Source organism: Dermochelys coriacea, chromosome 7 (genome assembly GCF_009764565.3).
Source record: "Dermochelys coriacea isolate rDerCor1 chromosome 7, rDerCor1.pri.v4, whole genome shotgun sequence".
In the NCBI taxonomy this organism is placed as follows: Eukaryota; Metazoa; Chordata; order Testudines; family Dermochelyidae; genus Dermochelys; species Dermochelys coriacea.
The window spans coordinates 37,767,432-37,780,426 of record NC_050074.1 but is presented as its reverse complement, the minus strand read 5'-3'; the positions used below and the strand labels follow the sequence as shown (position 1 = coordinate 37,780,426).

The window sequence follows — 12,995 nt, the reverse complement described above, 5'->3', positions numbered from 1 at the left end:
TCGCAGTCAGCTTTTTGGACTTAACTATCTCAAATAATTTTGTATCATCTGCAAACTATGTATCAAGTGCAAACACTTCTCTGTTCACCCCCTTTTGCAGAACATTAATGAATATGCTGGACAGCACAGGTCCCAATACAGATTCTTGGGGGACCCTGCAGTTCACCTCTTTCCACAGTGAAAACTGACCATTTATTCCTACCCTTTGTTTCCTATTTTTCAACTTTTTTTTTCAGTTACTGATCCACGAGAGGACCTTCCCTCTTATCTCCTAGCTATTAGCTTCTTTAAGAGCCATTGGTGAGGGACCTTGTCAATGAATTTCAAGAAGTCCAAGTACACTGTATCAACTGGGTCACCCTTTCCACATGCTTGTTGACTCCCTTGAATTCTAGTAGATTGGTGAGGCATGACTTCTCTTTTCAAAAGCTGTGATGATTCTTCCCCAACAAACGATGTTTATCTATGTGTCTGATAATTGTTTTTTTATTAGTTTTTTCTAATTTTCCAGGTAAAGTCAGGCTCACCTGTCTGTAAATGCCAGAACCTCTTCTAAGCTCTTTTTAAAAATAAGCACTACATTAGCTACCTTCCAGTCATCTGGTACAGAGGCCGATAAATTACATACCACAGTTGTTAATTCTGCAGTTTTATATTTGAATTCCTTCAGAACTCTTGGGTGAATAACTGATCCTTCTGACTTGTTATATTTTAGTTTATCAATTTGTTCTAAAACCTTTTCTATTGACATCAATTTGGGACAGTACTTCAGTCTGTCACCCAAACAGAACAGCTCTGATGTGGGTATCTTTTTTAGTGAAGAACAATGCCAATGATTCATTTAATTTCTCTGCAATGATCCTGTCTTCCTTGAGTGCTCTAACACCTTTATCATCTAATGGCCCTACTGTCTGTTTGGCAGACTTCCAGCTTCTGATGTACTTTAAAAAAAAAAAAAAAAAAAAGTTAGTTTTTGCATCTTAGCAAGTTGCTTTTCAAATTCTTTCCTGGCCAACCTTATTATACTCGTACATGTTACTTGCTAGAGTTTGTGGTCCTTTCTATTTTCTTTATTACCTTTTGACTTTCAAATTTTAAAGGATGTCTTTTTGCCTTTAACGGCCTCCGTTACTCGGCTCTTTGGTGGTCTGACACTTTTTATTTTTATATATATATATATATATATATATATATATATATATATATATATATATATATATATATATATATATATATATATATAAAAACACTAGGGGTATAGATTTAGTCCAAGCGTCTATTATGTAGTTTTTAAGTAGTCTCTATGCTGCTTGCAAGCATTTTACCTTTGTGACTGCTCTTTTTAATTTCCATCTAACTAGTTTTTAAAAGTTATATGTTACTGTGGTGGGTTGCCTCCTTTTTTTTGGGGGGGGGGGGGGGGGGTAATTTCCCACCTACAAGGATGCTAAATTTAATTAGATTATGGTCACTATTACCAAGCAGTTCACCCATAGTTATCTCCTGGACCAGATTCTGTGTTCCATTTAGGACTATATCAAAAATTACCTCTCCTCTTGTGGGTTCCAAGACTAGCTGCTCCTATCAGCAGCCATTTATAGTGTCTCTAAATTTTGTCTCTGCAAAGGGAGAATTGTATGCTCTGACCATAGTCTTAGAATTTAAGAATCAGAATTTAGAGATAAATATTCTCAACAAAAAAAGTTTTATTTTATCAGAAAAGTGGATATTTTTATAAAATTCCACCCATGCCAAAACAAAGAATCCAGTGGCTAAGGGAAAGTATGTAATTTATGAACCCTTCTTTTGGGAAGCTGAGGGAAGGCATCTTTGTCAAAATACTCAAAAATGGCCTCACGAAACTACCCGGAGCAGGTTTCTTTTGGAGTGATACTGAAGAAAAAAACATGTGGATTTAAATATGGATAAGGCAAACTGGCAAAGTTAATGCAAACAAATAAATTCAAATGTGCATAAGCCACAGTCATCTGGAAGTAAACAGTTTTAATGCTGCCCAACTAACAGTATCTACATCAGAGTATGTAAGATGAGGTTTTTTAATGATATTGGCAAAATTAAGTGCAGTTTAGGTTATTAATTGTCAAGTGCTTAGGGAAGCAGGCTCATGCAGGGCTTGGGTCTCAAAAATATATATCAAGAATAGGATACAAGTATCACTTCAGTGCTATCCCTCAGTTTTCAGTGGATTTGTCTTCCTTCTTCACTATTGAACTTCATATTCTTAATATTATTTCTACAGAGTCTTTTTGTGAAACAGAGAATATGCAATGGATATTTCGATGACTTGTTTAAAAATTAAACTGAATAAAAAATAGACTCCTACCTGTGGAAATAGAGGTCTTTCCTCCTTAACTTTCTTCACACAATCTGCTACAAGTCTCTTCATAGCTTTGGGACAGTTCTTGTACAGTTTACTGAGGTCTGGAGATGCATAACCTCGACCAACCATAAAAATGATCTAAACAAGGAGGCACAAACACAGGCAATCTGAACACCATTGGTGTGAATTATTTCACTGCCCTTTAATACAGTCTTTATTGTGGATCTACTGAAGGCAGGGAGGCAGCAGGTCCTACTGTAGTCAAATGTTTGTCAAAATTAATGAACTGGAATTGTGGTCCTGCTTTTCCAGTGTATGACATTGCCAGTCTAACATCTAAGTGACCGCATAGTTAGTTCATAATTTCTTCATGTATTAATTTTTATATAATTTATAATAGCAACAAGACCAGAGTCTAGAGTGTTTTCTGACATAACTTGCTGGAATTGAAGGCTTCAAGTGACAAAGAACCCTAACTCCAGCCAGAAATCCAGTCCAATTTATGTCATTACTCATTAATCTACCAATACATTTTGATTGATCAACACAAAACAGTATTTTTATGTTTAACTAAACTCCTTGTCAGACCACATATCCATTTAGAGGGGGCTATAAAGCAGAAGAAGGCCTCTTACAATATTTAAATATGAAGGAAATTTTTTTTTCCTGAAGACAAGCTTCAGTTTTCTTAGACTGCAAGCTAAGATGCAAAACAGTGTTTGCAGGTTTTGTTTCTTCTTGAGTAGCAGAACATTGATTCAGATTTAGCAATACTGTTATTCAGGCTTTATGAACCTTATCAATGTGATCAAGGTGGCTAACAGACATCTAGTGATTTCTTGGCCCAGATTAAGCTATCATAACAACTCAGGATTTGGTCTGTACATATAGCTTAATAAAAATATTGTAATAACTGTATCACACTTAAATATAATTCAAAACTGCTGAAGTTCCCAAATAGGAAACCAATTGCCTAATATTAAATAAAGTTGCTGGAATAAGTCTTACTACAGGACATGGGGAAATGTTCCATCTGTTTCAGAAATAAATACTAGTATTTATTTGAATGGTAACAAGACAACCATGTTAATACTACTGATAGGCCAATGTTTTAGAACAGGGATGGATGTTTAAAACTTCCACATAAGTCAAGTATAATGGCATACTGAGAATGTAATGGGATTGTTTCAAAAAAAATCCAAGTTTGTTTTCTAATTTGATGTTCGAAGTATTTACAATTTTAGGGTAACAAATGTGGCCTTCCTGTGGTTTCGAGAATGGACTAAGATATTCTAGATCTTTTTAGCCAACCGTTTAACTAGTTTTCTTCCATTACTCAAGCTTCAAAAAGAACTCAGGTCAAAAGACACTAGAGATAAAGTTGGCCTATGAGTTCAAGAACATACCATGCCAGTGCAGATTACTGGGGGAAACACATTCATTAATAGGATACTTGAATTTTTGCAAAACATTCAGGAATAGAGAATTTTTTTTTCACCAATTTGTTTTTAATTCAGTAAATTTCAGGATAATTCCGAAGTGCCAAGATTCCTAGATATTAATGTGCTACTGTTATGCTGGGTCATATTAAAGTAGTTCTATATTAAAATCACAAATGAGTTTGATTCCCCATAATTAGTAATACCCTGGAATTTAAAGTAAGAAGTCTCTTGGGTTTTGGTCTCTTATTTTTACTGTCTCTCCCCCTGTGTGAAACTTGCAAGCTGCTAATTGTGTTAGTACAACCTAAGACAGAGTCTGTTCTCAAAGCAATACTTTGTAACAACAACTACTCACAGAGAGACTCAAAGCGATACTTTGTAACAACAGAAACAGCACACAGACTCCCTGTCCTTTTGTTGTATTCATCTCGCTTTGTTAACAATTGTGATTAAAATAGAGATAGAGGATGTACGTGGATGGATGCTTGGTGTGGATAATAAATGAATGATCAGAGAGGTGCCAACCTAAGAATCCAGTGTCGATCGGCTGAAGAAGGCGTCAAGTGGAAACAACCAGAGGACCCCCAGAGGGCAAACTGGAATCCACCCAGAAGCCTCAAGGATGGGAAAACCGAAGAACAAGTTAACATCTGGCAGCATGGAGCCATCAGGAATGTGCCATCTGCTGATCGATTCAGCAACAGCATGATGAAGCAATTCCCATAGATTGTCTTAGGAAGAAATTCCTATAAAAATGGACTCTAGAAAGTGAGAACTTTGGGGTCTGATTCTGCAAACCAACTTCCAGGAGCATCAGATGAGTATCTGACAAGGCCCTGCTCCTTCCTCTTGTCCAGGCCACCTGGCCAGTGGCTTGGCATGAGCAACTCTAAGGCTGGTAACTATAACAACCTTGCAGAACGTTGTGTGTGTGTGTGTGTGTGTGTGTGTGTGTGTGTGTGTGTGTGTGTGTGTGTGTGTGTGTGTGTGTGTGAGAGAGAGAGAGAGAGAATCAATATGAAACTGAATGGAATGTAATAGCTATAACTGCTTACTATGACTCTTTCTGTATTCACAATAAATGTGGCTTTTTGCCTTATTCCCTTTAATAAGATCCTGCTGGTTTTTATTTTATTGGTATAACATTACCTTCCTGGTAGAAAATCTAGACAACTGCAATTAATAAAATTATTTTCTTTATAAATAGGTTCAACTAGAACTTCATTAGGCCAAAAGGCCCATAATTGAAATTAGAGGAGTTCTCACTTCTCTGTTAAGATTCAACAGCAGTATCATAATTCACTACAGCGCTCTGATACAACTTTACTACTCTAATGAAATATAATACTGATCACTTGAATAAATCCACAGAGCACTTTATAAAGTTCTAGTATGCTAGGAAGTATACTGTGCACTCTATAGATCAGAGATCAGCAACCTTTGGCACGCGGCCCGTCAGGGAAATCTGCTGGCGGGCCAGGACGGTTTGTTTACCTGCAGCATCTGCAGGTTCAGCCGATCGCAGCTCCCACTGGCTGTGGTTCGCCATTCCAGGCCAATGGGGGCTGCAGGAAGCGGCGGCCAGCAAGTCCCTCGGATGTGGCTAGCTGTGCATTGACACTGCTGGTATTAATTTAAGATGATTTACCACATTATTATAGTGTCTACATAAACTATATCCCTGGGAAAATCCTAATACAAGTTATAAACATAAAATGTAAACACTTGTTGCACACATTCAATAAACAGATTGCATATTCCCCAGAAATACAATGCATTATACCAGAGTTGAATGTTTCTCACCTGATCTCGGTTGTTAATATGGGAATATGGCAGTTCTCCTGTCATCAGTTCATATAATACTATTCCATAGGAGTAGACATCTGACTGAAAACTAAATGGGTTATTATCCTGCATCCGGATCACCTCTGGTGCCTTTAAAAAAAAAAAAAAAAACAAATTAATAGCTACGTTAACTGGAAGAAAACATTAGCCTAAGACACAGGGTAAGTTGTTAACTTTCTACTCTAGTAAAGGAATTTTAAAAATAACTACAGCTATGACAGATTTTGGTAACTATGCAATTTACCTCACAGTAGATTAAATCCACTATACTGGCTGATAACTAACAGAGAAGCAACGTTCACATTTATCAGTTTACCATTAGGTAAAATACTTACTATTCTTACTCCTAGTATACTATTGTACATGTAAAGTGGCAAAATTAAGCATAACTACTGGCTCAGTTCCATCATTGTCAATTTATAAACTAAAATAACCAAGACGACAGAAAGAGCACTCTGCTTTGCTGAAAACAGCAGCAGCCTGTACATGGTTTCAGTAAATCCGCACAGGTCCTGATGACAGGCAAATGAAAACAAAACAAAAAAATCTTTGCAGAATTTCTCACTTTGCCACAAACATACGTACCTTCACATATCATTGACATTTGCGCACGTATATTGATCAGGCTTGAGATCAAAGAACATCATAATGCAGGGCCCAGCATATTCTACTAACCTTTTAAAGCTACTGAGTAAGTGGAGTGAAAAATGGGAGTTTTTCCCAACAGTGGACATGAACTAAAATAATACACCCACATTCCCTGTGGAAGCCAAACACATCTTTATGCTTCACCTATTTCATTGCTTTTCTTTTAGTTTTTTCATATAAACACCAAACATTATATTTTAAAGGAAGTTTTTTGTATCTTAATCACTCATTTAAAAACTAACAGAATTAGAGCATGTGTTGTGATTCATAGATACCAGTCTTTGGCCTTTGTACTTGTTGTTAAAAGGGGTTGGAGGAAAGAAGAACAATGTACCAGCCTCCAAGACTTGGGGGTAAAAGGCAGAAAATCCAATAGTTCCAAGTCTGATGAAGGAGTGGATTCCCATGATAAACTGTCTTTTTGTTTTAACATCCTGATGCCAGAGACCACAGGGCGCTGTATTTAAAAGGAACATTATAAATTGAATTTTTTAAAATTGACTCATTTTAAGTTTGAGAGCACCTACCCCGTAAATAAGATGTACAGAAGTGTAGGGGAAGTTTTTAAAGTCTGTTTCAAAAGACTCCTAATGTTTTTCTGCTTTCCTAACATACAAAAATGTTCAAAGTTAACAAACTAAAGAAATCTTCCTCTCCCAACACCACCAATCTCTTTCAGGTATAATAATTGAATATACTATTTGTAATAAATGTAGGCATACAAGTTTCAGAAATGTGATTGTCAAGTTGACTGACTAATCAAAGCTCCAATTCTTTTTTCATGATGACAAATACCCTCAATATGAGGCTTCTCTATGATTACCTGCATTCCTATTCACAAATCAGCAGTTGATATAATCAGCAGACTTTTATTCCCTAATAGAATTTATACTGCAAATATTTAACAAAGAAATGTTTGTAAAAGAATGTAAAGTTAGGGTTGAAAAAAAAAAAAGCCAGATGGTATGCTAGAGCCACTACAAAACACAGAAATAAAATCAACTTGTGCCCTGACAAATGCAGCCAGAAACTGATGAAAAGAAACATGGTTGAATGATTCTGCTCTCATAAACCCAAACATAAGCCAATATATAGCTTTCCTTGATCAATTTTTTCAGAAACCTTCTACCAAACAAATATTTTTTTGTTTTTTGGTCTGGGGAGGGATGGGGGGAGTGACCAAGCATGCTAAAAATACCAATGTGGATATTGCAGCTGAAGCAGAGACTCAGTCTAGCCACCTAAACTCAGAGCCATGGGGTCATGTGGGCTTGAGAGAGTCCAAGCAGTCACCTGAACCACAAAGCTATTTTTTGCATTAAATGCATTACAGAATTCATCAGGGGAATTAAGTTAGAGCTTTTCACACTTGGAGAGGAAAGCTATTAGGAACTGAAGTATTGACACAATGATATATGTTTCCATCTCGTATTTTTTTTTACACTTAAGTTAACCTGTTGAAATGAACAGGGCAATTCAAAATTCTCAGTGCTATTGTTTCAGGTGGTCTGCAGACTTGAATACAAAAGCATTGGTTTATACTCCATTCAAGTTTTCCTGATTTTCTTCACAATCATGAGGACTAGAAACATGGATGTTTTTGTTTTAAAATTTAAAAAAAAAAATCTTGGATTCTGTGGCAGAATTTTTTAGACACACATAGCAGTGATTCTCAAACTTTTGTACTGGTGACCCCTTTTAAATAGAAAGCCTCTGACTGCAACCCCTCCTTATAAATTAAAAACACTTTTTATATATTTAACACCATTATAAATGCTGGAGGCAAACAGAATTTGGGGTGGAGGCTGACATCTTGAGAACCACTGCATAACCTGGATTCCAAAGTTCCACAGTGGTGTGTAAAAGTAGCAAAATAGATATTACTGTTCAGAAAAAACTGTCACGTCACTGACATGCAGGAGGATATCAGCTACTACAAAGGGCCAATACTGTAGGAACAGATATAAACAACGATATTCCTCAAAGAAAGGGCAGGTCTCCCCTAATCTACATCAAAGATGAATTTGGACCCCTAAGAATGTTGGTATAACCCAAAAAACCCACATAGGAATACTGATATTTCATGAGTCTTGAAAACAGAGATAGTCAAAGTGCAGGCCACAACTGCCCTCAAGCTTTATTATAAAGGTGTGACTAGTGGAGGCTACCAAACCAAGAATTCAATGCTCCATCTTGATGAAAGCAGCTCTGTGGAAAACATTTCATCATCAGGTTTACTAACAACACTATGAAGTTATTCATTAGTGAATAAATCCAGAAAGTCATACAAATCTACGTCTACCTATGTTTAATTCTAAAAGTTCTTTAAAGAGTACCTAAAGGCTAATATATTTTAGTATTAAAAACTGTATGTTCTAAAGGTAGCACCATCTTTATGTGTGTAACTTGCTTTGTCAACAGAGCCTGACAAATCCACTTGCCAACAGCTAGTTCAGGGGTGGGCAAACTACAGCCCGTAGGCCGGAACCAGCCAGCCAGCTGTTTTAATTTAACCCTCGAGCTCCAGCTGGGGAGCAGGTTCTGGGGCTTGCCCTGCTCTGGTGCTCCAGCCAGGGAGCAGGGTCAGGGGCCATGCCACACGGCTCCTGGAAGCAGCAGCATGGCCCCCCTTCCGGCTCCTACGCATAGGGGCAATCAGGGGCCTCCGCTCTGCACACTGCCCCATGCCAAGCGCTGCCCCTGCAGCTCCCATTGAAACCGCAGCCAATGGGAGCTGCAGGGGTGGTACCTGCAGACAGGACAGTGTGCAGAGCTGCCGGAATGCGCCTCGCGTAGGAGCCGGAGAAGGGACATGCCACTGCTTCTGGGAGCTGTATGAGGTAAGCGCTGACTGGAGCCTGTACCCCCTGAGCCTCTCCCTGCACCCTGATCCTCCTTCTGCCCTCTGAACCCCTTGATCCCAGCCAAGAGCAACCTCCTACGCCCCAAACCCCTCATTCCCAGCCCCAGCCCAGAGCCCGCACCTCCAGCCAAGCCCCCACTCCCCCTTGCTTCCCCGCAGTACCCCTCTCCCCCACCCCAGCCCAGAGCCCCCTCCTGCATCCTGAACTCATTTCTGGCCCCACCCCAGAGCCTGCACCTCCAACCAGAGCCTTCACCCCTTCATGCACCCCAACCCCAATTTTGTGATTATTCATGGCCCACCATACAATTTCTATTTCCAGATGTGCCCTTGGGCCACAAAGTTTGTTCACCCCTGAGCTAGTTGCTAATAAGGGCTTTCCAGAAGTTGCTGAACAACCTAAGCTTTCATGTTTCTACCCCTTATGGTTACAAAGATAAAGTTCCAAGTGAGAACTAAATCCATCAATATAGTGCTGTCTTCCTGAATCTGTAGAGAGTCTAAAATAAGAACTAGGAAGTGCCCAAATCTTGGTCCCAATTCACAAAATCTGAAAAGCCAGACTCATCCTTGTGAATTCCTCTACAATGGCAGAGAAATATTTTTTTCCCCATCAAATGTTCCCTCTATGCTATTTCAGTTTCTAAGTGTGGGTTATTTGGAATATATAGGCAAAAACCAAAGCATTTGGTCTTTTGCCACTTAAATCAGTGTCAAGTATTTCCTTTCCTTTCAGAGCAAATGAACAAAGTGTGCTAATTAAACAGAAAATTGTAGTTATGACAGCAACAATAAAATCTCAGTAAAGAGATTCTGCTATCAACAGGAGCAGAATCGAACCCTAAATTAGGTCCTTTATGCATAACAGAAACCTTTTTAGCTCCTGCAAGAGAGTTGTAAGTAATGCTTCCTGGCTGAGAATTTGCTAGAATATAACTTACTGATTTGACATGAAATCATCAGAATAGATATTTGAATTTAATCAAAGTCCTATAGAAAAGTTTAGAAAATTTACTTTATTGATGTTCTGTAAAGTCTAAGCCAAATTGAAAGGAAAATTACAAACAGCCTTAAAGTTTCACTTTTGCGGGTGTTAGAATTCAGTCTTGCATCTTTCCTTCATAAAATGAAATCTAGCAAAATAAATCTTATTGGAACAACATGTCAAATATGTCAAAAAAACACAGAGCTCCTAAGAGTACTAAATATAAAAATTTTAGTGGTCCTTTAATAACAAATGTCCATTATCAGGTAAAAAGGAAAAAAAAAAGTTTCTTACCCAACTCCTTAGAGTATTAATTTGAAACATTTTAACAAAGTTTTCACTTTCATCATCTATATTCTTTTCTTTTCTTTTTTTTTTTTTTTAAAAACCTTCACTCAGTTTTCACAATGAAAAAAGATTGGTCAATATCATCTTCCAGATTATGTTCTAAGACAACCCTGAAAGATTCACACTGCCTGGGAATAATTTAACTCAATCGAAGATTTACTGAATTTTAAATATTTTAATTAACACATTTTAACAGTCCTGAATTGTAGTATTAGACTACCTGCAAGTGTTACTTTAAATGTAAGCTCTTGGTGTAAATACGGGCTGGCAGTCTTCATTGTTACTCTATATTTGTGGTCTGAGAAAAACCAGGAAATGTTTGTTAAGAATACAAGGATGCTTGGCTATGATTTGTTTATGGAAGATAAGTATACAAATAATCTAAAACATAATAGCAAACAGGAAATTGTACCAAAAATTCAATGCTTCATAAAAGCTTTACTCCCCATTTCTTTTGTGTAATATTTTTATTTCCTAGAACTAATTTAAACCTATCTACTTAAAAAACTGAACTGTTTATGAGAAAACATATCAGGTGAATGCCAGATGCTAAAGAAAACTTCATATAATCCTTGCTCTTTAAACATTAAAGTTAAAACTCTAAATGCCAAAAATTGTCAATCGTAAGTGTTCAGCCATATCCTATTGGTTTTCTATAATGCCCATCATTGTAGTACCTAATTCTTTAGGGCTCTTTAGTCAAGTTCTTGATGCTACAAACTTACGTATTTAGCATTAATATAGGGCATGATAATCCTGTATATGAATAAAAAAAGACAAAAGGAGTTAATTAACTGTTAATATATTATAGCCTAGTAAGAGTTCAGCTTTGGAAGGAACGTTGAAATATAGCAACCCATAAAGCATTGGACTATAATCTCAGAGAAGGCAAAACTTATCTTGAAGTTGCGATGTAGCTGAAAAATCTTCGTTCAAAATGATCATAGCACATGCACTTTCCAATGTCAGAGCAATAACTGTCTAGTACAAATTATTTATATTTTATTTGCAAATTTGGTACCAAAACAGCACTCCACATATTAAAAACTACTAAAAGGAGGGAAGAACACTCCATCTTCACAATCTTACAGTTTTGGTTGACTGAAATACACAAGATATACCAAGAACAATACAGAAACCTAAACTGTACAGTTGAATACAAAATCCAGAGCACGTTTTCTAAGTTTAAGGAAGTGTGAAACTATGCAATCATTAGATTGTAAAGGGCCCAACCTTGCAAAGAGTTATTCAGATGATCAGTCCCGAAACAAGAATCACCACTGAATTAATTTAGGGAGTATTTTTTCATGAGTAAGGACTGCTTGAATGAGTAGGGGGATTGCAAGATCAGGGCCAAAAAGCAGTTGACGCCTTTCATGGCTAAACTGCAGCTATTTGAATTCACATCCATTTTGTTTGTTACACATGGATTGCATGATTACATAGACTACTTTAAAATTGCGTACTATGTCCAGCTGTTCTGATATCACATGTTCTGCCATTAGCCAAGAACAAAGTTATGTAACACTTAAGTAAACTGACATCAATCTTCAACAGGAGTCCAATTTTTCCAGTCCACTGCAAGCAGCAAACATGCTGCAAGCATTATGCCAAAGCGGTAACAAAATCCTATGCTCAAGTAACATTTAGCAGCTGATGCAAGCCACAAAAGCAAGGGTGGGGATATAATGACTTGTTGCATTATGCCTAGGTAAAGAAGGGGACCATCAGTGTGCAGTGAAATTTCTATGAACAACAGGGTGTGAAAAGGATAGAGAGGAAGCCTTAATTTCTGTTCCTTACTTGCAAGTTTCAAACTTAATACTTCTTTGTCTATATTTCCTTAGAACTGGCATTTAATAGTAGAGAAACACTCTATAAGGTATTGTTACTCTTGCTTGTATAAAAGAAGAAAGACAACACTTGCTATTCTATATCCTAGTTTTACAGACAGGAATCTTCATAGAAGCAAGAGATTCCTAAATAGTGTTAATTATACCCTCTTCTGTCAATATATGCTACAAGAGTCCTCATATATATATCAACTATTGACACAAGGTAGTTTTGGTCCATAGTGCTAACAGGAATTGCAATTCCTTTAAAAAAAATTCACTTATTGGTTTCAGTGTGTTAGAAAGCAGTATATACTAGTAGCAAACACTGGAAAAGGTAAGAAAATGGCTAGAGCCATGAATCAGAATTAAGTGAACTGATCAATACAACCCAACATAGGAACTGTGTAAATAGGTAATTTCATATTTGAGACAGAATTTTTAGATAAAAAGCAATTCACTTTACTATTATTTCTATTTCTCTCTTGTTACTATTCAAGATGTGTACATTAATAAGCACGCATCCTCTCTCACTTCACTCTGTTTGATCCAGTAATGAAAACCACCACCATGTGTTGGTGGCAATATCATATCTTTCACACAGCACCTTACAACTTCTTTGCAAAATCAAATGGGGGGGAAAACTAAAACAGATGTATTAGCAAAATGCATTTAAGTAGTAAATAGAGCA

General features: G+C 37.1%; 1 protein-coding gene across 32 annotated transcripts in view; it reads right to left on the bottom strand.

Annotated features, from left to right (window-relative positions):
* RAF1 (Raf-1 proto-oncogene, serine/threonine kinase) overlaps positions 1–12,995 on the bottom strand; it is a 93,316-nt gene that overhangs the window by 2,374 nt on the left and 77,947 nt on the right. For 18 of the 32 annotated variants that reach the window (XM_038408196.2, XM_043519186.1, XM_043519188.1 and 15 more), the window contains 3 exons: positions 5,587–5,718; positions 5,278–5,406; positions 2,345–2,479 (listed from right to left, as the gene is read on the bottom strand). In XM_038408196.2, the coding sequence (XP_038264124.1) occupies positions 2,345–2,479; positions 5,278–5,406; positions 5,587–5,718 (396 nt within the window). The remainder of the gene's footprint in view (positions 1–2,344; positions 2,480–5,277; positions 5,407–5,586; positions 5,719–12,995) is intronic. The other 14 variants (XM_038408207.2, XM_038408209.1, XM_038408211.2 and 11 more) reach the window with 2 other exon arrangements.